At 41.0% G+C, this 23669-nt stretch overlaps 1 protein-coding gene across 1 annotated transcript; it reads left to right on the top strand.

Annotated features, from left to right (window-relative positions):
* The first annotated feature begins 51 nt into the window (after positions 1–51).
* On the top strand, positions 52–23668 carry C7H5orf63 (chromosome 7 C5orf63 homolog). The gene is made up of 4 exons (XM_027547014.1): positions 52–118; positions 17276–17396; positions 22302–22358; positions 23029–23668. The coding sequence occupies exons 2-4, from the start codon at positions 17283–17285 to the stop codon at positions 23203–23205; spliced, it is 348 nt and encodes a 115-aa protein (XP_027402815.1). The 5' UTR covers positions 52–118; positions 17276–17282; the 3' UTR covers positions 23206–23668.
* The last annotated feature ends 1 nt before the right edge of the window (position 23669 follows it).

The raw sequence follows: 23669 nt of genomic DNA, 5'->3' as shown, positions 1-23669 counted from the left end.
ACACTAGCCCTAGGGGCTGAGGGCCCGGGCGGAAGCGCGGGAGCGGCAGGGCGCCTGCGGCCGGGGCGGAAGTCCCGGGCGCAGGGCGGAAGCGGCGACAGGGGCGGCTGAGGCTCAGGTGGGTCCCCGCGGTCGGGCGCCGGCAGCTCGGCGCTCGCGGTCCCCAGCCCGGAGCCGGTAGGCGGGCGGGAGAGGAGGTCACGGGAGCTGTGCCGCACGCTGCCGATTTCGATTGTCATTACAGGAAATTTAATTAAACGGGGAGCCATAAATCCGTGAACCTCCGGGGGCAAATTCTAAGCGTGTGTGTATGTGTGCGCGCGCGATGGCGCTTTGGGAAGTGAACACGGGTGGGAAGAGGCAGCTTTTTAAGAGGAAGCAGAAAACATCACAACTTCATGCCCCTTCCCTGATTAACAGATGCTCTGTTTCGGATTTAATTGAGTTCTGTGAAGTGGCAATATAATCTCAGTTGGCTGAGGTGACTGCCTTTTGACATAAACGTTTTTGAGCAGCCATGTTGACCTTTAATTGAGGGCCAAAAGGTTTAATCGTGAGTGCTGTGGGGAACACTGTGAGTCCTGGGGTTTTCTGGACCTCCTCTCTGCCTTTACCGGACAAAAGCAGCCTTCTGGGTGCTGAACCATGAGAGAATAAATCAGAACCTATACAATTCTCAATAAATATTTAGCCTTGTCAGTCACCCCTGACAAATATCACTCATACTTTTTTTTTTTTTTTTAGTAAGTCCAGAGTTACAGAAGTCCCTACTGGATTGTTACTAACATGAATAGGCAAGTGTCTTTCTAAGGTTGTCCTGTTAAAGAACAAAGAGTTATTCTTTTTTTTTTAAACCTGGCTGATCTTTATTCTTAATAGAAAGTATTTTATGTAGTACTTTGTATTTTAGAACACTTAAAAAAAAAAAAATCCACAGTATGACCGAGCTCAACCCCAAGATTCTCAGCTCCTATAGCATGGAGATTGTTTCTAAGATCTGTTATGTCCCCCACACTCTCTGGCACATTTCCCAACCTAAGTAGGTTTCCTTAACCACACACTGCCTTGGTTAAGCAGCACTAAAGCCATGTTTTAGTGTGTGACTGCGAAAAGATGAGGTGGCTGTTAGAGGCCAGTCTTCTCATTTACTAATTATCTCAGGAATGCTGTATGAAAGTGCTTATGATGCTAGCAATATTTGGAGCTATATACATTGAAACTGAAAACACTTAGAAAAAGAGCTGTGCCCTGGAAATACTGAGTGGTTATAGTAATGGGGATAAGGCAGAACTAAATCATGGTTCTGTGTGAAATGTCATAACCTAATAACCTGCGTCCTGCTCTGCTGAGGAACTGCCTGGAACCAGAACAGGTCCTGGCGTGAAAATTAAGGTTGGTGGGGCTGGTCTTTTAGATAGGCAGACTCCCCAGAGTTTTTTCTTCATGCTTACTGTGGTCAGTAGTAACTGCCTGCCAAAGAAGGATCAATATTTTTTTGTCTCCTTTACCAGAGGAAAATGTGGCTATGTGGTTTTCTTTAGATGGATTGATGGCAGGTAAGGAAATAGAAATGAGGGTTTTCCAACTTGGGAATTTATTGGACTGTATTTCTATTTTATTCCAGATGCCTGTTTCCAGCAGACTCTTAAATACTCAGAGGCAGTGTGGAGGTATACCTTCAAAATAAGTTTTCTTTTTCTTATTATTAAGGTTTTTGTATTTCATAATGTGCAAACTCCAGCTGGCTGATGCATTTAGTTACTGTAATGCCAGGGCTCAGGGTTTCACACATAGCAGGACCTTGAGGTGAGCTGGTACAAGTAATAAGGTTTTTTATGTTCCTTATTTTAAATCTAATTTTGCCACTGCTTTATTCAAGGGGTGTACATCAGAGGAAGCCAAAAGCCAGCTGGAATAGTTCCTGCTTGCAGTTTTAATCTTGTTTGCAATTATTTTGAAGGGAGAAACCATCTGGATCCAGGGATGTGTAGTTACCCAAGTAGCAGGGACTAGGTGAGCTTCCATCATCCTTCCCCTAGTATCATGGCAAGTTCGAGAGACAAAAATTATTTGACGAAGAACATGCAAAGTGGAAAGTTTTGGCTAAGTTTCACCTAGATATTATTCCACATCCCTACCTCCCCATCTCAGTTATAGCGGCAGGGAACTGGAGGCGTGAAAACATTACTCTCTTTATTCCAATCCTTTCCCAAGATAAGATTTCCAGAGATAGAAGTAAAACTCAAAATATCTTCTATTTTAAGAAAGTATCCATCTCCAAGGATTTCAGAGCATTTTACCAATATCTAGTAACAACCATTTTACTTCTGTAGACTGTGGTATTGTATTATTTGTTTGTAAATCTTTTGCCTACCCAAGGTGTGAGTTCCATAAGGGCAGGGAAAGTGTCTGAATCACTTTTATATTTCTATACCTGGCACGGTGCCTGACACATTACAAATACTCAGTACATGGTGTAAAGGGGAGGCTGGATCTATAAGGAATGTGAAAGCATCAGTGGGAATCAGCAAGGTACAGAAAAGAATGTAAAACAGTAGTCTTTCAAGGGGCTACCAGATGCAGTTATAAATGCTGCAGTTAATGCCTTTATAAACAGCTTGGAGTAGGAAAGGGTGTATTTGAGAATCTACAGATGGTCACCAAACTGCCATCCTAGGTGATCTAGCCTGGTGAGTTGCAGGGTCTTTCTTATACTGAACGGAATATGCAAAGTAAAAGACGCCACCAGCCCTATCTCCATTTTCTCTCAAGGTCTGCAGTGCCCAGCTCCTCACTCAAACACCTGTTGAGTGAATATCTGAAAAGTATCTATTTGAAGGTATACTAAATTATTAGCCTACCTAAGCCACTAATATCTTGGTTTGGTCCTGCCTTCAGAATAAAGGACTTTGTTCACTATTTTAAGGCTAGGTTACCCAAATAATATTGAACGAAAGCCACATCATCTTTTCTACTTCACTGACATTTCAAAAGAGTTCAAATTTGTCAGCTTTTTGTATTGTAATAGGGCAGGCATGTGGTATATGCTGCTTCCTTCTGTTGCCAATGGGAGTCCAGCAGAAACCAGAATGTTGCTGCTGGAAACAGATGACCTTCCTCTCATTGTTCCTGTACTTTTTCATATTAATCATGAAATAATGGGGAAGTGACTTCTAGTTTAGTCAGGGGTAAGGACAGACTGAATTATTTGATTTTGTTTTACTTCTTAAAACAGGTAGTTCTTCCAGTCAGCCAAGAGAAAGGATACTGTTATTTAATAGAAATTCAGGAAAAAGAAAAAAAAAAAAAAACTAATAGAAATTCAGTCAACTGAAGCAGCTTAGTTCATAGACTGAAAAAAAAAAAAAAAAAGAGCTAAATTCAACTCTGTTTCTCCAAGTTCAAAAATGAAGTTAATCTGTATCATCTTAGATTTAGAGATCAGAACTTTGTTCTTATAGTAAAAGAATTCTGCCACCTGAAGCTGAGATGTTTCCTCATTCTCTCCATCCTTAAATTAATCTTAAACAAAATGTGGTATCTGTTACTTGGTATACACTGAGGATTAATGTATAAAGCTTTTGGAGAAAAAAGAGAGTTGACCTTGGAGTTCCCTTTCTGTTCTGAAAATTCTGTGTTGGTCTCATATGAAAAATAAGCATTGTTCAAAGAGAAAATATAGAGAAAAGAACTGCAGAAAAAAATTATAAAAGTCTTTGGTAAAACAGTTTCTTTATCAAGCACGGGAATCTCCAAAGTCCCTTGGAATCCAGCTCCAAAATATTAAGATTTTCTATCAGTGTGACAGCTCTTAAGTAACCTGAATAGGACTGAGAGAATTGAGAAATCTCATGTATCTGAAGGTTACTAGAGCAGGACCTCAAGAGTGGATAGTCCCTAATGTTCCAGTATTAGTGTCACAAGTCCAGAGAAGTGATGGATTTACTATCTCAAATGTTCCAAAGCCATTTACTAAAAAAAAAAGGCTAAAAATGAATGAAACATCTTTCAGGTCTTGTGTGGTCATGTGGATAACTTCACCTCTTTTGCAAGATGAATTGGAAATGGTGGAGTATTAGTGACAAATGGGAGACATTGCCTGGATGGATGGAATTTGAATTGCAAACAGTTGTTTTTGGAAATGAAGGAAACTGGCATTACTAGCTGGGTGCAATAAGACTAAGATGTTTTAATGAAATTGCCTTCTTTCTGGGTCAGTAGTAAGCATTAGCGATACCTTCAAAGGGAATGGGTCATTTTGGTTAAGAAGGATAATGTGGAAAGGAGTCTGCATAATTCCTTATGCACTTTATCCCCAACCCTTGAACTGGCTTGATATTGCCCTCATCTTAATGTTATCTTTATGGAATGAAGGAATTTTCAAATTGGTTTTTAAACTCTATTAAGCCCTCATGTATGATATAACCCAACCACATTATTCAGGCTTTCTTGGCTTTCAGGAACAGCTTTGCAGCCATTATGTCCTAATTGTACTGAACATTGTTGCATGCTCTGAATTCAGAATATACCTCTGGCTCTAGGCCAGATGCTGAGTCAGTAACTTTGGGGTTGAAGATGAGGGGACGGGTACAGTGTGTACAAGCCCCATTGTGTGAACAAGAATTAGTCTGGAATCCCTTTCGAAGCCCTGGGTGCTAGAGGGAGGGGTCCTCCCTCTACTACTATTCTTGATCAGCATCTTCATTTTATTTTTCCTGGCTAAATGTTTTTCTGGAAACTAACCCTATTACCAAGTAGGCTCTTCTGAAGCAACGATCTGGTAAATGTGACTGCTAAGGTCCAAAGATTCTAAAACAAACTCTTCCTTACTCAGAAGATTCCTCCTCCCTCCCATTTCACATGTGTCAGCTTGCTATTGGCCTCGGCAAACACAGCCGCACTTCTGGAAGTGGAAGAGAATGTCAAGACGAGGAGGGTCTGTCATTAAAAACCATTCTGTAAGTGTATCTGTCAATAGGAAACATTATTCTTAGTTTTGGAGGCACATTCTTAGTATTCTTTTTGGAGGTACTTTTCCATATCAGATGCTCAAAAATGCAAGATCAATGTCACCTCCCCCATTTTCCTGCAGGGTATTTTTGGATGCCAAGGCTTCCCAGTTATGACCCAGGAGCTAGAGAAACAAGCTTGAGATAAGCAAGCCCATGTACACTTCTGCCCAGATCTGTGTCTGAATTTTGGTCCTCTTTAAATGGGCCTAGCATTTTAGACTCCTACAGCTAACCACTTCCAAGGCTTTCTTTGGAGCCTTTTGACATCATGAGCTATTGCCACAGCATCTCTTCTGTATATGATTTCCCCTTCTCTGATCTGGAGGACATTTGATACCCAAAGCCTATGGGTATAGTTTCTCCTAGCCTCTGTAAAACGAGAGAACAGGACAGGGGGTCATAGTTCCATATTACAGTTGATGAAACTGAGGCTTAAAGAGACGAGGAATTGCCTAGCATCAGAGAACTAATTGGTGGAGTTGCCTATCTTTGGGGTTTAGATTTATGAAATCCTCACACAGAAATGCACCCAAGAATTCAAACGTGCTGAAATTCAACTGAAACTCTGTAAGAAAGAGTAACTTTAAAGCTTTAGATGAAGAATCATGCCATTTGTGCTTAATTCCCCTGACTGATGAGTTAGTGGAAGCTATATTCCTTTACATTTACTTTGACCTCTCTACACATTTATTCAAAATACTTTGGAACAAGTTTTGTCTTTAAAGATTATTAATAAATCCAACTTTACCACTTCCTGGGCAGCTTCTGTTTTGATATACAGGAGTTGGGTTGAGGATATCATTGAAAAAATAAGAGTGGTACTGAATTTTCCCTTCTTTGAAAACATAAAGGCAAGTATTAGGAAGGAATAACAGGAAAGGAAGTGACCTTTGTTCAGAGCCCATCAAGGGAAAACCCCTACCTCTTGCAAAATGAATTTTATTGTCCTGTGTGAGGCCTGAGTAAGCTAAGCCAGAACCTGGTGCCAGGGTATTTGCTGGTCAAGATATTAAGTCTTAGTGGAAAATAAATGGGCTTCTCTGGTGGCTCAGACAGTAAAGAATCCACCTCTGATACAGGAAACCCAGTTCAATCCCTGGGACAGGAAGATCCCCTGGAGAAAGGAATGGCTACCCACTCCAGTATTCTTGTCATTGACAAGAATTCCATTGACAGAGGAGCCTGGCAGACTACAGTCCATGGGATCCAAGAGTTGGATACAACTGACCAGCTAACACCAGAAAATAAATATGTCGGGTCTTGAATCAGTTATATCCTGTCTTAGGAATTCCCATTTAAGTAATCTTCACAATCTGAAACTTTTCAGCTATTTGTTTGAAATGTTTTTCAGTTTTCAATTCCCTGTTTCTAAGACTATCATTCCTAGAGTTTTAAATCCTCCTTCTGGGGCCAGTAAAAGCACATTTCAGTCAGTAGATTCATCATCATCAGTATTATTAATAACAATACTTCATCTTTGTATTTATCTTTGTAACAAATAGCTAAGCTTTATTTCTCTGTTCTGCTTTTTAACTTGTACAGAGATTTTTACATTTATTATCTCTTTTTAAGTCACCCATCCAACTTCAGCTTTTACACTTCTCCCTACCCCACTGCCTCCATCTTCACCAGAAATATCTCCTTTTGTTTAAAAGGTGAAATTAGCCAGGGATCAGACAAGGCCATTTATTTTAGGGTTGGCACTGGTTGTAAGATTTCATTCCTTTGGAGGGACATCAGACATATCTTATCTGATTCATGGTAGATTCTTTAACTGTCCCTTTTCCAGTCCAAGCCCTCATCACTCTTTTTGACAATTGGCCACTCCTGTCTTTCTGGACACACTTTCTCCTGCTGGCTTCCATGACAGCCCACTTTTCTGATTTTCCTCCTACCCCATCAACCTTTCTCTTCGCCTCCTTCACTGGCTCCTCTCTCCGCTGCTTCTGAATGTTGAATTGCCTGAGCGGTCTCTCCTGGGCCCTCTTCTTTTCTTAGCTATTTAGATGATCTCACAATCTCAGCTGTAATTGGAGCCTTCAAACTGAAGGAGTCTTGAATTTTATCTTCAGTCCTGGTTTTTTTCATGGCTACCAAACCTGTATATGCCACTTTCTATTTGAGCTCCAGCCTGTCCCTCAGAGCTCCCAGACCCACACCCCACTCAATCTGTTCCTGCCTCAGCATCCCTCATTTTAGTAAACTGGGCACCGTGACCCACCCAGAGGCTCACGACCGAAACTAGGATAGTCCTTACTGTCATTTTTAATTACTCAAATCCGGTTCATTGGCAGGTCCTTTCAGGCCTGTCCATGCCACCCACCTTTCTCCCCTGGACTACGACAGTAGCCCCTAACTGACTCCCTGGTTCCACTCTTGCCATCCCAAACCCATTCTTCACACAGTGCTAAGTGAAAGTGAAAGTTGCTCAGTCGTCTCCAACTCTTTGTGACCACATGGACTGTAGCTTACTAGGCTCTTCTGCCTGCTGTTCTCCAGGCCAGAATACTGGAGTGGGTAGCCGTTGCCTCTCCAGGGGATCTTCCCAACCCAGGGATCGAACCCAGGTCTCCTGCATTGCAGTCAAACTCTTGACTGAGTCACCAGGGAAGCCCACACAGTGCTAAAGTCATCTCTTTTTTTCACCATGACATATGGCTTGCCAGGCTTCCCAGGTGGCATGAGTGGTAAAGAACCCACCTGCCAATGCGGGTCTTATGTCTCCTGACATAAGAGATGTGGGTTCAATCCCTGGATTGGGAAGATGCCCCGGAGGAGGGCATGGCAATCCACTCCAGTATTCTTGCCTGGAGAAGCCCATGGACGGAGGAGCTGGCAGGTTACAGTCTGTGTTGTCGCAAAGAGTCAGACACGACTGAAGCAACTTTGCACTCACATGTATGTGGCTTGCAGGGAATCTTAGTTTCCTAACCAAAGATACAGTTTGGGTCCCCAGCAGTGGAATCACTAACCACTGAACTGCCAGGGAAGTCCCTACAGTCATCTTTTTAAAATGTACATGTGATCACGTAACTTCCTTCCTCTAAATCTAATTATGCTTAAAACCTTAATTCGTTAACATAATCCAGAGGCCTTAGGTGTTCCAACCCCCACTGACCTGTCTCCTCCACTCTTCCCCTTGCTTACTTGCTTTAGCCACACTGTCCTTTCTGTTTCTTCCCCTGAGTCAAAGTTGTCCTCACCCTAGAGCCTTTGCACTTACTGTTCTCTCTCCTGCAATGCTCTTCAGATCCTTGTACCTTCTTAGCCTTTAGTCTCAGCAAAAATGACACCTGCTCAGAGCACCTTATTTAAAGGCCTGCCTTGGTTACCATCATATCACCCTGTTTCACTCCCTCCCCTCTGCTTACTACTGTCTGATGTTTTCTGACCTAAGAGTCTCTTTAATGTGCCCAGTGACAGTATGGACCCCATGAGGGCAGGGACTTAACTTTTTGGTGCATCACTGAACCCAGTACCTATGAGTATCTCATACATGGAAAACAGCAGGTAATTGTTGAATGAGTGACTTTCATCCCACACCTAGATTTTTGTAACTCAGTTCTTTCCTGCCTCCATTCTTCTTTCCTTTGCAGTCTATCCTGCTCGCTGCTGCCAGATCAGTCTCCTAAAATACTGATTTTATTGCATCACTCTATTCTTTAAAACCCTTCTTTGGCTCCCATCCAAAAGGCCACAGCATTCCTACCTCATGCCTTTGTGTCTAGCCCTGACTTCAGAATGCTTTCCCCTTTTCTATGTATCCAAATCCTATATGACTTAGGATCCTTCTCTCATGAAACCAGTTCCAATGTCAGCCCACAGTACTCTTCTCTTCTTTTCTCTGTGACATCTGAAGGTGCCCATTAGATGTCCCTGTTGTGATCTCCTGTATTTATATTGTTTCAGTGAAGAATTTAACTCCCTCCTAAATCCACTGGAGTGTCTCTCTCTAATTCTTGTTGCTTATATCCAGAATGTGGAGTTGATTTCTCCATGTGAGAGTTTTATTTGGAGGGAAAGAAATGGGCTAAACACCAGACAGGATGAAGAAAAACAATAAGGGCTTAATTTTACTGAGAATTTGAAGGGAGTGGGATAGAGGAGCAGAGTGTAGGTACTAAGTGATGGACATGTAAATGCCGTATACCTTCGGAGGAGTTGTAATCTTATTGGATAGGCCAGGGCCCACACTTCAAACAGTTAAAAAACTTTTTGTGCAGATCAGTGTGTTGAACGTAAATGAATGGAGCACCCATTGCATCCCAACAGTGGAGTAGAGACATCCAGATACTTGGAAACACCAGAGTCATAGTAATCATTTAAAAGAAAGTTAGAAAGGGGGTTTTATCTCTAGGAACTCATGTGACCAGTCATATCTTTCTGAAACTGCTTCTCTCTATAGGCTTCTCTTTCCCCCTTGTGATAAAGCTGTTGCCACTGAATCCTGGAAATAGAAGCTGCAGGGAGCAGGGTGGACGTGTGTGTGTGTCTGCTCAGGATCTCGTGTGTTATGTGGGATCAAGTCAGCAGTCCAGATCCCAGACAGATGAGGCTGTGATAATCATCTCACAGTATGTGCAAATACCAAATCAATATATTTTATACCTGAAACTAATACAGTGTTACATTACTTAAAAAAAGAATGGAGCTGAGCATGAAGCCATGTACAGGTGGCCCCACAGGTGCATGGTGAGCCAGGGATCCTTGTTGTAACATCACGTCTGAGTTGGGGCTATCTCCTTGGCAGCTCCCCTGGCCAGGTACCCTGGCTGCTGTAGCTGAGATACTGCAAAAGCACCTGAGAGCCCACCCAGGGAGTGAGGGCCCCCCTGCAGGCTGCCTTCCACCCCCTACCCTCTGTTTCTGTTCTGCAGCCTCATTCTAACCCTGCTTACTCTTGGAACTGACACCTCAAAGTATCAGCTCAGTCTGCAGCTTTGACTGGGTCCCTATACAGCCCTCACCTTGTCACTCTTGGCTCCACCCTTGGACCCAGGATCCCAGGCTAGGCTCCCACTTGTTTGGGAGAGAGGGAGGTTTGGACACCGCTGACTGACCACAAACACATAAGACTCCTGGGGAGGCATCATTCATCCCTGTTTCTCTGGATTAGGGACAGCCCAGTGACCCAGATGAGTGCCCGAAGAGCACTCTCACCTCATTATATGAGCTCTCAGGAATCTAAACAGTGGATTTTGTTCCCAATAGAGGGGTGTTTCTGTGGGCCTGTGTGTGCACACACATACGTGTTTCTAGTTACTGGATAACAACAGGAATGTTATACTTAGATGGTAGTGAATGTGAAATGGAGCACTTAACGTCTCACGTGGCAAAAATGATTAAACAGAAGCCCTGAGCCTCTGCTGGAACTCAGGTCCAGCAAGAGCGACAGTAATAGTCTTAGGTTAATTCCAGCTCAGTATTAAATTTACATTATACTCTTGTGAAGAAGCTCCAATGTTGAGCCTTGGAGTACAGAGTGAAGCAGGGCAAAGACCAGCAGAATTTTGCTAAGAGAACACACTGGTCATAGCAAACAACTTCTTCCAACAACACGAGAGACCACTCTACAGCTGGACATCACCAGATAGTCAATACCAAAATCAGATTGATTATATTTTTTGCAGCTGAAGATGAAGAAGCTGGATACAGTCAGCAAAAATAAGACCAGGAGCTGACTGTGGCTCAGATCATGAACTCCTTATTGCAAAATTCAGACTTAATTGAAGAAAGTAGGGAAAATGACTAGATCATTCAGGTATGACCTAAATAAAATCTCTTATGATTATACAGTAGAAGTGACAAATAGATTGAAGGGATTAGATCTGATAGATAGAATGCCTAAAGAACTATAGATGGAGGTTCGTAACATTATATAGAAGGCGGTGATGAAAACCATCCTCAAGAGAAAGAAATGCAAAAAAGAGAAATGGTTGTCTGAGGAGACCTTATACATAGCTGAGAAGAGAAGTGAAAGGCAAAGAGAAAATGAAAGATATATCCATCTGAATGCAAAGTTCTTAAGAATAGCAAGGAGAGATAAGAAAGCCCTCCTCAGTGATCAGTGCAAAAATATAGAGGAAAACAATAGAATGGGAAAGACTGAAAATCTCTACAAGAAAATTAGAGATACCAAGGGAACATTTCATGCAAAGATGGGCACAATAAAGGATAGAAATGGTATGGACCTAACAAAAGCAGAAGATATTAAGAAGAGATAGCAAGAATGCACAGAAGAACTATAAGACCCAAAAAAGACCCTTAATGACCCAGATGACCATGATGATAGTATGATCACTCACCTAGAGCCAGACATCCTGGAGTGTGAAGTCATGTGGGCCTTAGGAAGTATCACTACAAACAAAGCTAGTGGAAGTGATGGAATTCCCAGCTGAGCAATTTCAAATCCTAAAAGATGATGCTGTGAAAGAACTACATTGAATATGCCAGCAATTTTGGAAAACTCAGCACTGGAAAAGGTCAGTTTTCATTCCAGTCCCAAAGAAAGGCAATGCCAAAGAATGCTCAAACTACTGCACAACTGCACTCATCTCACACTATCAAAGTAATGCTCAAAATTCTCCAAGCTAGGCTTCAACAATATGTGAACTGAGAACTTCCAGATGTACAAGCTGGATTTAGAAAAGGCAGAAGAACCAGAGATCAAATTGCCAACATCCGTTGGATCATAGAAAAAGCAAGAGAATGCCAGAAAAACATCTGCTTCATTGACTATGCTAAAGCATTTGACTGTGTGGATAACAACAAACTAGACAATTCTGAAAGAGAAGAGAATACCAGACCACCTTACCTGCCTCCTGAGAAATCTGTAGGCAGTCAAGAAGCAACAATTAGAACCAGACATGGAACAACAGACTGGTTCCAATTTAAGAAAGGAGTACATCAAGGCTGTGTATTGTCACCCTGCTTATTTAACTTATATGCAGAGTACATCATGTGAAATGCTGGGCTGGTGAAGCACAAGCTGGAATCAAGATTGCGGGGAGAAATATCAGTAACCTCAGATATGCAGATGACACTACCCTCATGGCAGAAAGCAAAGAGGCACTAAAGAGCCTCTTGATGAAAGTGAAAGAGGAGTGTGAAAAAACTGGCTTGAAACTCAACATTCAAAAAATGAAGATCATGGCCTCCAGTCCCATCACTTCATGGCAAATAGATGGGCAAACGATGGAAACAGTGACAGACTTTTTATTTTGGGGGGCTCCAAAATCACTGCAGATGGTGACTGCAGCCATGAAATTAAAAGACACTTGCTCCTTAGAAGAAAAGCTGTGACCAACCTAGACAGCATATTAAAAAGCAGAGACATTGGGATTTCCCTGGTTCCCTGTCCAGTGGTTAAGACTGCACTTCTGATACAGTGGCAGGGGTTCGAACCCTGGCCAGGGGACTAAGATCCCACATGCTCTGTGGTACAGCAAAAAAATAAATAAATAAAAAGCAGAGACATTACTTTGCCAACAAAAGTCCCTCTATTCAAAGCTATGATTTTTCCAGTATTCATATGTGGAAGTGAGAGTTGGACTATAAAGAAAGCTGAATGCCGAAGAATTGATGTTTTTGAACTGTGGTATTGGAGAAGACTCTTGAGAGTCCCTTGGACTGCCAGGAGATCAAACCAGTCAATCCTAAAGGAAATCAGTCCTAAATATTCATTGGAAGAACTGATGCTGAAGCTGAAGTTCCAATACTTTGGCCATCTGATGTGAAGAACTGACTCATTTGCAAAGACCCTGATGCTGGGAAAGATTGAATGCAGGAGAAGGGGACAACAGAGGATGAATTGGTTGGATGGCATCACCAACTCAATGGACATGAGTTTGAGCAAGCTTTTGGAGTTGGTGATGGACAGGGAAGCCTTGGTGTGCTACAGTTCATCAGGTTGCAAAGGGTTGGACACAACTGAGCGACTAAACTGAACTGAAATGAATGAAGGTGGTACCTGAGCTTATATAGACTTTTGATTTTGCACATGAACTAACAACACTGCAGCTTACTGATGAGAGATCATGTGAGCTTGGAGACTTGGTGTGCCAAAGGATTCTTTGAATGAATAAAAATTCTGATCTGTGAAGGTCAGTTTCTCCCCTCAAATGAGAACAGTGTTGTTTGCCTTCTAATCAGACACACACAGCATTTGAAGAATCCAGGAGCCCCACAAAGATGATGTGCAGCCAGAGCAGCATGAGCAGCTCCTCATGCAAGAAATGAATAATCCTTAAGAAAGGCGCAAATGACCCTGGCTTCTTTCTGTCCTGTGATCAGTTGCTTTAATGGTATGCCCTTCAGTGCTTTGCAGGGAAAACGCTATAAAGTTACCCTTCTTATATTGCTTCAAGGAGGAGGGAATTGGGTCCAGTCAGCCCTCCCTCATGCTGTATTTGATTCGGCCATAAGACCACTGAAGTCAGTCTCAGTTCTGTTGAAAAGCCAGCCTTCCCTCTCTCTTTTGGGGTGCTCCATGCCTTTGAGCAGCCATGTACTTGAAACAGCAGGAGTCACCATGTTTATTGTTAGGCTGTGGAATTTGTTTTAGACACATTCTAAATCCAATCTTATACTTTTTTTTTTTGGCTGTGACAAAGGTGACCCAACTGTGCTTTTTTGATACTATGCACACAGCTCTTTTTGCTTATATTACATAGGCATGTAACAGAATACAAAGGATAAAATTGTGTGTGTGTGTGTGTGTGTGTGTGTGTGTGTAGTAAAGACACACATTTCATGACAAAATTCAGTGACATAATCAAAAAAGTGTTGTCCTCCTAGTCATGAGCCAACAGGTACAGACCACCTTTCAGAATATTTCTTACTGTGCTAAGATACTGTTCAAAAATAATAGAACTATGTTCTATGAAAACGTCACATTGACAGAGTAGTCCGTATTAAGATTTTACTTCAAGAAGGCATGATTGGGTGAATATGACATTGACAGCAATGGCATTAGGGTTTACAGAGTTAATAAAATATTCTAAGAAGAATATTATGGGATTCCAATTGGAGTGTACCATTTTTCATTTTACTTTTTATTTCTAAAACTAAGTGAACTCCAGTGGTCAGAACTTTAGCCTTAATATCTTATTTCTGCCTAGGAGAGGTATAGGGAATTTTATATATATATATATATCAGACTCCAATATAATTTTATAATACAGTGCTTACAAAGAAATAAGTTAATTTAACAGTGTGGTAAAATGCATGTGCCTCAGGGCATTTGGAAAATATGCAGGTAGTAAAACTGCATAATGCTAATGCATTTCTCAATGAACAAATGTTCCATATTTAAGTGATTAAATTCACATGGGGGGAAAAAGGCGAAATGGAGACTAACATGGAGAAGAGAACTAGTTTAGGCAGAATGGTAGTGGCATCTCTGAAGACTTTATTTAGCTTTCTGGGTTAGTTGAACAAGTATTCTTCCAAATCTGGAATGAATAGCAACTCTGTTTACTATGACAGGTTTTATTTCTCTTGGGTGCAACCAAGACCGCATGCTGTGTTTTGTCATGTTGGAAATACTAAAGCAGATTTCCACTGTGATTGTGATTTTTTTTTTTTTTTTTACAAAAGCCTTAGCACCTCAGTCTCAACTTAGCTAGCTAAAAGCAATAAGTTTTCTATTCCTTACCAGCAGACATCAATAAATCTTAAATCCTTCCACCCAAAGCACACAGCTGCTGTTCACTATCCTGGTTGTCATCTTAGCTCACTGCCTTACATGGCCTGCTCCTTCTCATTTCCAGGGCTGCCTTTCTGTTTTTACTCTCACAAAACTGATCTTCAGAATTTTCTTTCTCCATTTAGTACAGCTTCTTTACCTTCGTACCCTAGGAGGGTGTGTCACTATTAACATAATGCCTCCCCCAAACCAGCGATGCAGAAATTTGTATCTAGTGTAAACATGGCTAGCATTCTACTTTCCCCCTTCATTTGTATCCTCTGTAGACAGAAACATGTTTTGAAGCTACTGTCTCCAACCACATTCACCTATTGGAGTGCTGATTCTGCTGAATTTATGGAAAATATATACACCAGGGCTTATCACTTAGTTGAGAGGAGCACAGCATATAGTGAAACTGTTTAGATCTACTGTCCGCCTTAGAATAATGCTGAGTCCTTGCAGAATTCTTATCACATTCTTTTTTATGCATTATCAGGATCATTTAGTTAACAGGGAGATCCAGGAAGAACTGGAAGACTAAGGGTTTAAGAAAGAAGGAAAGATTATTGTTTCTACAGGTCAGAATTCAGTCCTTTTGTCTGTCTTTACTCTAGTTTGATATGGGTTCAGTGCTTTCAAAGTCATATCTTTCTGTTTGAAATGAGTTTGAAGCTAATCTTACACTGAGAAGCCTGGTCACCAGTAGAGACCAATGCACAGTTAATACAGGCATGCTGTGTGGAGCAGAGCAGAATGAGACTCAAGACGGTGGGGAAGGGCTGGGACCAGCTGCGGTGCCCTGCCTGCTTCTTGCAGACACGCGAAGGAGTGCTTACCTTTAGTTATGATATGAGATCTACCCAGTGACTGCTGTGCATCCTGAGTGTCTGATGAGGGGTAGAGGTGAAACGAGAAAGGGGGATAAAAAGTGTTAGTCGTTCAGTCGTATCCAACTCTTTGCAACCCCGTGGACTATGGCCCGCCAGGCTCCTCTGTCTATGGAATTCTCCAGGCAAGAGTACTGGAGTGGGTAGGTAGCCATTCCCTTCTTCAAGGGATCTTCCTGACTCAGGGATCGAACCCAAGTCTCCTGCATTGCAGGCAGATTCTTTACCATCTGATTCGCCAGGGAAGCCCAAATAGTGACAACTGTGCACACTGAGTGTCTGATGAGGGTTAGAGGTGAAACTGGAGAGGAGGAAAAAGGCTCACTCTAATACTATTAACATTCAAACAATTATTTAAACAGCTACTATATACCAGGTTAATTGTAGACACTCAGGAATTACTGGAGTGAATAAGTATCTGCTCCTGTGGAACTCATGTTGTAGTAAAGGGAACATATAGGTAAACAATTTTAGATAGTGAAGGATAATCGAAAACTATAGCAAGGTACGAGGAAGGAGAGTGGTGGACTGGCCCATGTTGAAAAGGTAGTCACTAAGGCATCTCTAAGGAGGTGACATGTGCCCAGGCCAAATGAAAAGCTACTTGAGAGTTTTCCACACAAGGGGACAGGAAGTGCAGAAATCCTGATGAAGAAATAATCTTTGGTTATTCAAGGAACAGAAACAAAATCTTTGCTCTGCAACTTGCCAAGATAAGGGAGGGGGAAAACTGATAGATGAAGTTGGAGAGATGGAGTAAAGAGAAGTTAAGAAATGAAGATCCCAGGAATGAATTCATGCTAGGACTATTGATAAGCAATAAAGTCAACAATGCGTATGTTTTAAAAGTAAAATGATCATATATGTAGTTTAAAGGACAAAGCTGGAGGCTCAGTAGAATAACTAGAAATCAGTAGGGTGTCTTATGTCGTGCAAACTAGCAGGATGAGAGAACTTCAAAGCCTAGTGTTTGACATGCTGCTGTTACCAAGCTGTTCTTATTGGAATATCTCCAGCAGAAACACTAGTACATTTGTGGATGTTTTCAAAAATGATGGCAATCTCCTTTTAAAAATACTTCTTAAAAGAGTTGAGTAGATTTTTGTTTTTGACATGTTAGCTCAGCCTAATTTTCCTTGTAGGTTCCTCTAAGTACCGCTCTGTGTTCCCCCACCTCTTGCAGCAGAGTACAGATCTCATAAGTAATAGCCTTAACCTTCAGCTAGAGACTTGTGCTGCTTACTTACTGGTCCTTTACCGTGAAGGTGGCTGGGCACTGTTGAATGCCTACCAATAAGATAAGCTACCTCTGCAAATAAAAACTATGTCAGGAAACTTCCACATTTTAGAAGATCATCAGGATGCTAGCAAAACCTACAGGTGAAATTTAATTTTTTATTCTAATTAACACACACATGCAATTTGCTTACAGAAACCAAGTGATTAGACACGTAGTTAATCCATACATTTGGATTTTTCTCCTTCTAAGTTCTCTTTTCTTTGGAATCCAGTGCATACTGAGGCATCATGGAGACTTGCCAAACATCTTGGCCTCTCTGCCATTCTTGGACTCCAAGAAGCACATCTGAAGTCTTCAAATTCCATTACAGACTTGCAGCTTACTGTTCCTATTATAAAGAGCAAAGTCTAGGGCACATAAGTTTACTGATCTATTTTTCTCTTGGCAGAATTAAGATGCTCTGGTTTCAAGGAAATAGCATGCAACTTGCCAAACACTCCTTTCAACTGCTCTTGAGAAATCTCTCTGCCTCAAAGACTGCTCTGCCTGTGCTGACCTTATTCACAAAGGTACAGAGGAAAAAGTAAAATTACTACTTTAGAAACATGAAGTATTCAAATGTTGGGAAAAGAAAGTTGTACATTTAAGAAAGGGGGAAAATGTTGAAAGGAAAGCAAGCAATGGTATAAATTTTCTTCAGACCCACTCATCAGTTTACCCTACCCAGCTACTTCATTGTCTCACTGTTTTCAGAGAGTAAATTAATATATTTATCATCCAATCATTACATTGAAAGAAAAGAACTGATTTTTACAAGTGTATCATTTAAAAATATAGTCAGTTCTTGACATTTGAATCAGTTCTAATGAGGTGGATGAAACTGGAGCCTATTATACAGAGTGAAGTAAGCCAGAAAGAAAAACACCAATACAGTATACTAACGCATATATAGGGAATTTAGAAAGATGGTAACGATAATCCTGTATGTGAGACAGCAAAAGAGACACAGATGTATAGAACAGTCTTTTGGACTCTGTGGGACAGGGCGAGGGTGGTACGATTTGGGAGAATGGCATTGAAACATGTATAATATCATATGTGAAATGAATCACCAGTCCAGGTTCCATGCATGATACAGGATGCTCAGGGCTGGTGCACTGGGATGACCCAGAGGGATGGTATGGGCAGGGAGGTGAGAGGGAGGTTCAGGATGGGGAACACGTGTACACCCGTGGTGGATTCATGTTGATGTATGGCAAAACCAATATAATATTGGAAAATAATTAGCCTCCAATTAAAATAAATTTATATTAAAAAAAGAAAGTCTAAAAAAAAAAAGAAAAAAAATATAGTCAGTTCTTGTTATTTGTGATAGTCATAGTCTATAAAATCGCTACAAATACTGAATTAGCAAGTACGGAACCACTGCTCCTAGGAGGAATATAGCGTTAGAGTCTTTTGAGCATCTGGTCACAACATTTTTGTCAGTTGATCAATACAATAACCTTTGTTTTAAGGAAAATGGTCAGCTTTGCCAAATACTGCTGGTAGTTTGAAAGAATTAAGTCTGAAAATTGACCAGTGGATTTGGCAACATGAAGGTCATTGAAACTTAAGAGCATTTTCAGAGAAATGATGAGGAGAAAGCTCTAGGGAGTTGGTCAAGAGAGGATAAGAGGAGGGGAAAAAATACATAACTTTGTTTTATGTGTGTTTCTGTTTAAAGGCACCTTATTTAATATATACTGATGATCCATTAACACTGAGCTCAGGGCCAGCAGCACCATAACATATGCCTGAACAAAGCTTATCTAACACAGTACTTTCTCCCTAAGGCACATCACAGCCTTCTTATGCGTAGAAATACTGGACAGCACTTCAGCACTCCACTTGGGTTATTTTACATGGCAGAAAAACACAAAAATGCAAGAAGCATGGCACTGAGTAGATCATGATTTGGCCACCTGATACAAAGAACTAACTCATTGGAAAAGGTCCTGAGGCTGGGAAAGATTGAAGGCAGGAGGAGAAGGGGACAACAGAGGATGAGGTGGTTGGATGGCATCATGGACTCGATGGACGTGAGTTTGAGCAAACTCCGGGAGTTGGTGATGGACAGGATGTCTGTCATCCTGCAGTCCAAAGAGTCAGACATGACTGAGCAACTGAACTGAAGTAGATCATGAAAAGGACACTTGTTTACAGTATGAGAGCTAGAAAGAGCATCATTTGTCAACAACTCAGCTGGAAATGTACACTTTGGGCAACTCAGATTTTTCACTGCTCTATGCAACTGCACATCCATGAATGACTGCAAAAGCTTGGGTGTTAATTTTAGGGTTACAAATAAGTTTTAGTGAATAGATGAATTCGCAGATACAGAATCCACAAATAATGAGGACTGACTACTTATTTTCTTATCCATAACACTAGTTTTAAGCCATAAAGTAAGTGTGAATTTTTTAAGAGATTTTTCCTGTAAAACTTATAAGACAAATATTATGGATTTCGTTTTGCTAATTAACATTACTTTGTGTGATTTATAGTCAAAAAAGAAATAAAGTGCTGGGTAACAGAATTAACTTTAGTGAAAAATACTGCAATTCAAGCAAAAAAGGTCTCTTTGTTTAATAGACTTACTCACATTTCAGGCATTTTAGCAATTGAATATATCTGACAGTTATCTAATAAAATTTTAAAATTAACTGAAAATAATCTTAACTACTTTTCATATTCATAATAGTATATTGCACTATTATGGAACGAAAATATTTCATAATCTGTGTCTACATATGAGAAATGCATATGAAAATTAACCACAAAAATAAAATAATTCCTTAAGGTTAATGGTGCTCATTCAGCCTAACTATTCTGCACTATTTTTCAGTTTGAACAATAGCCAAGTAAGCCAAAAAAGAAAGTAATGTCGCTCAGTCGTGTCCAACTCTTTGTGACCCCATGGACTGTAGCCTGCCAGGCTCCTCTGTCCATGGGATTTTCCAGGCAAGAATACTGGAGTGGGTTGCCATTTGCTCCTCTAGGGTATCTTCCTGACTCAGGGATCAAACCCAAGTCTCCCACATTGCTGGCACTCTACCATCTGAGCCACCAGGGATGCCTAAGTAAGCCAACACATGTGCCCCCCCCCAAAAAAAAAAATTCCACTAATCTTCCATTCAGCTTAAAACTTGTACTGAACCCCCTTCATTTGTGTCATTAGAATACAAGATATTACTGTCACCTCCAGGAGTTCCCAGTTCTCTGAAAGAAAAAGTACATTTCAGGTCTCTTCCAGTTATAAATAATAGAAAGTACTTCCCAGAGTGGCTTAAACGAAAAAGGGATTTTATGGGTTAGTCTGGTTTCAGAAGTAGCTTGATTCTGCAACGTAAGCATATTACCAGTCTCTTCAGCTCCACATTCTCTGAGTTAAAGCAGTGCACACTCTGGCTCTTTAGATGAATGACTGCAGCAATCCCAATCCCAGATCTCACATTTCAGGTATCTACAGAAACCCCAGCAAAAGCCTCACACTATCCATTGTCTATGACTGGCCAGTCCCTGAGCCATCTGTAGCTAGGGTGTGTTTGTTAGTTGCTCAGTTGTGTCCAACTCTTTGCAACCCTATGGACTCCTGCCAGGCTTCTCTGTCCATGCAATTCTCCAGGTAAGAATACTGGAGTGCGCAGCCATTCCCTTCTCCAGGGGATCTTCCTGACCCAGGGATCAGACTCACATCTCCTGCATTCTTTACCATCTTGTCATTTTTCAGTTCATAGATTTCTTTAAATTTGATGAACCTTTCCTCATAAAAATACATACACACGTGATAATTTGCCCAGACTTCCATGGTCCCTGGGTTTAGAAAAAGAGAAAAAAAGTGATCCTAGATCTACTAAAGTTCTTTATTATAAAAGCAAATACTTCTGCAATTTCCCTGGTTTTTGTTTTGCTTTTGCTTTTAAGATCCTCTCTTGACTTTTTTGAACTTTTTCAGAAAATTTTAATGTGGTTATCTTAAAAATCACAGACTATCCATAATCTGTTTATTATAATGCTAATAATAACATAATGAGCCCAATTCTCTGAAGCAGGAAAATAGGGCCAGAAAGACCTTTCTGAAGGAAAATGTCTTTTGATGATCTGGGCTCTTGTTTCAAAATATGGTGAGTTAAGCTGGAGGAAGGGCCTCCATAACAGCTCATTGTTTTCTATCCTGTTAAAAAGCCCGTTTTATATAAGCATCAGTAATGCTGAATCTGTTTTTAGCTCATACAAGAGAACCTACAGTAGTCCTTGTTCTCTGAGTCAGAGCCTCACAAGCCTTTAAAATCTGCCAATGGTCCATAGCATTCTCGGCAGACTTCTCCTCTAGACAGAGTGCAGACAACAGCCACTGAAACTTGCATGCTCCTACGGTGGAGTTACTCTGGGAAACCTACTGCTGCTAAGTCGCTTCAGTCGTGTCCGACTCTGTGCGACCCCACAGACGGCAGCCCACCAGGCTCCCCTGTCCCTGGGATTCTCCAGGCAAGAACACTGGAGTGGGTTGCTGTTTCCTTCTCCAATGCATGAAAGTGAAAAGTGAAAGCGAAGTCACTCAGTCATGTCCGACTCTTAGCCACCCCATGGACTGAAGCCCACCAGGCTCCTCCGTCCATGGGGTTTTCCAGGCAAGAGTACTGGAGTGGGGTGCCATTGCCTTCTCCTACTGCTGACACTTATAGTGATAAAACTGACAAAACATTAATGAGTTGGTAAAATCAGCACCCAAAGTAAAGAGATTTTTCCCTCCTAAAGACGGGGCAGTAACTATCTAACTCCATCCCAGTGGGTTATTAGGAAAAACAGGCTGGGGACTTCCTGGCAGCCCAGGGCTTAGGACTCCATGCTTTCACTGCTATGGGTCCAGGTTCAATCCCTGGTCAGGGAACTAAGATCCCTCAGGCCGCATGGCATGGCCAAAGAAAAACAAAGATAAAATAAATGGAAAAACAGGCTGGCAAAGCTCAGTGCCCCCCAGTCAAAACAGATTTTAAGATATTCTGGCAATATCAGCCAGGCCTAGAAGGTGCTCCTCATCTAGGAAGGACAAAGCCCTAAAACTATAGATGTTTGGAAAATGATCTTCCCAGGTATCAATTATACTAAACCAGTAATAAGAACATATAAACATCTAAATGTGTTGTGTGTACATATATCCACACATATATATGTGTAACATGTAAGTATCAACATTTATTAGATAAATATGCTTGTAGAGAAAAAAATCAAAACACAATTAAAAATTGCCAAAAGCCCATTTACCATGGAATCCTAGCTATTTATAAGATCCTATAGCAGTGTTTGCTTTGGAAACAAAACAGTATAATTAACCTGGGAGAAAATAGTCCTTTAAGTATAATCTGCTTCTTGTGGCTTTTGTCAGGCTGAATGCCATTTCTTTGGGATTAATGGCTGTTTTCTTCCTATAGGATCCATGTCCCCTTTGTGATGAAGCCAAGGAAGTACTGGAGCCTTACAGAAACCGGGTAATATGATACACTATAGCTTTAGTATATGGAATGGATAGTATATGTAGTGTAAGACAAAGCATCTGTCTGGATCCTTTCTTAGGAAAAGACATTGAAGGGTTTTTCATTTAAATTTTCTTTCTGTTCTTCAGAGAGATTTTAGTGCTGATTTCCATAAAAGTCATTACACCTAAGTGTTTTTCTCTGAGCTGCACTGGTTTTCTTACTCTGACTGTTAAAATGAGTCAAAGTTGACTAGCAGGTACGGTATTCATGCTTTAAGCTTTTGTCCCTATTCCTTTTATGTTATTTTGTCATTTCCATGGAAGTGTCTTCCAGTTGCAAACTGTGACACCTTTCCCAATCTTCCAGTCCAAACATGTCTTTCTTGAGTCTCAGGCAGCTTCCCAGTTGGGGACATAGTTTATTTCATTTCAACTGAGTAGTAATGCAGAACCTAACAGATATAACAGAAAAGTAGCGAACTGGAAAATTAAGGAATATGAAGAAATCAATCAGGTTAGGGAAATCAAGGTCATTAGATGACTGTGGACCTCAAACAAACAATAACAGTAAAAAAAATCTCTGAGTGTTAGAAGTGGTCTGGTGATCAGTTTGTCACTATAACCATTGCATTGCATTGTTCCATGTTGCTGAAAAATAGAGCTTTAGTCTGTCTCTGTTTCAGTTTATTTTACAGGAGGTGGACATCACACTTCCAGAAAACTCTGCTTGGTATGACAGGTATAAATTTGACATCCCTGTCTTTCATTTGAATGGCCAGTTTCTGATGATGCATCGAGTAAACCTCTCAAAACTTGAAAAACAGCTCCAGAAGCTTGAGCAGCAAGGTGCAGGAGGCTGACAAACACCCTCATGATTTTCTACCTTCTCTGTCCAGAACGTGTTTTCCTGAGGAAATGACTGTGTCTTCAAACTCCTTTTGTCATTTTCGCACAGCTCTACAGATGTTCTGAACTCAGGGGTGCCAAATAGTGATATCCCTTTTGTGATTAATGGAAGTACCAATGTGGGAACTGTTTACATGCTGGCATTTTATAAAATAAGTGGGGTGTGTTGTCAGGGAGGGGATGATGGAAGGCAGGAGAAATCCACTTGTTTTATTTATTTTACTCTTTTGTATTACTATGGAAGCATCTCACATTCACTGGACTGAGCCATTTATAAGAAGGCGGCTCTGTCCCTGCTGCTGCCCTAAGGGCTTAACTTTTTAATGAAAGAATAAATGTTCTTCCACTTGGTAGATAAAGTGAAATGTGAATTGCTAATAACTGTACACAGTCAATAAAAGGATGTTTTAACAAATAC

The sequence above is a fragment of the Bos indicus x Bos taurus genome, chromosome 7 (genome assembly GCF_003369695.1).
Source record: "Bos indicus x Bos taurus breed Angus x Brahman F1 hybrid chromosome 7, Bos_hybrid_MaternalHap_v2.0, whole genome shotgun sequence".
In the NCBI taxonomy this organism is placed as follows: Eukaryota; Metazoa; Chordata; class Mammalia; order Artiodactyla; family Bovidae; genus Bos; species Bos indicus x Bos taurus.
This window is presented reverse-complemented; position numbering and strand designations above follow the sequence as displayed.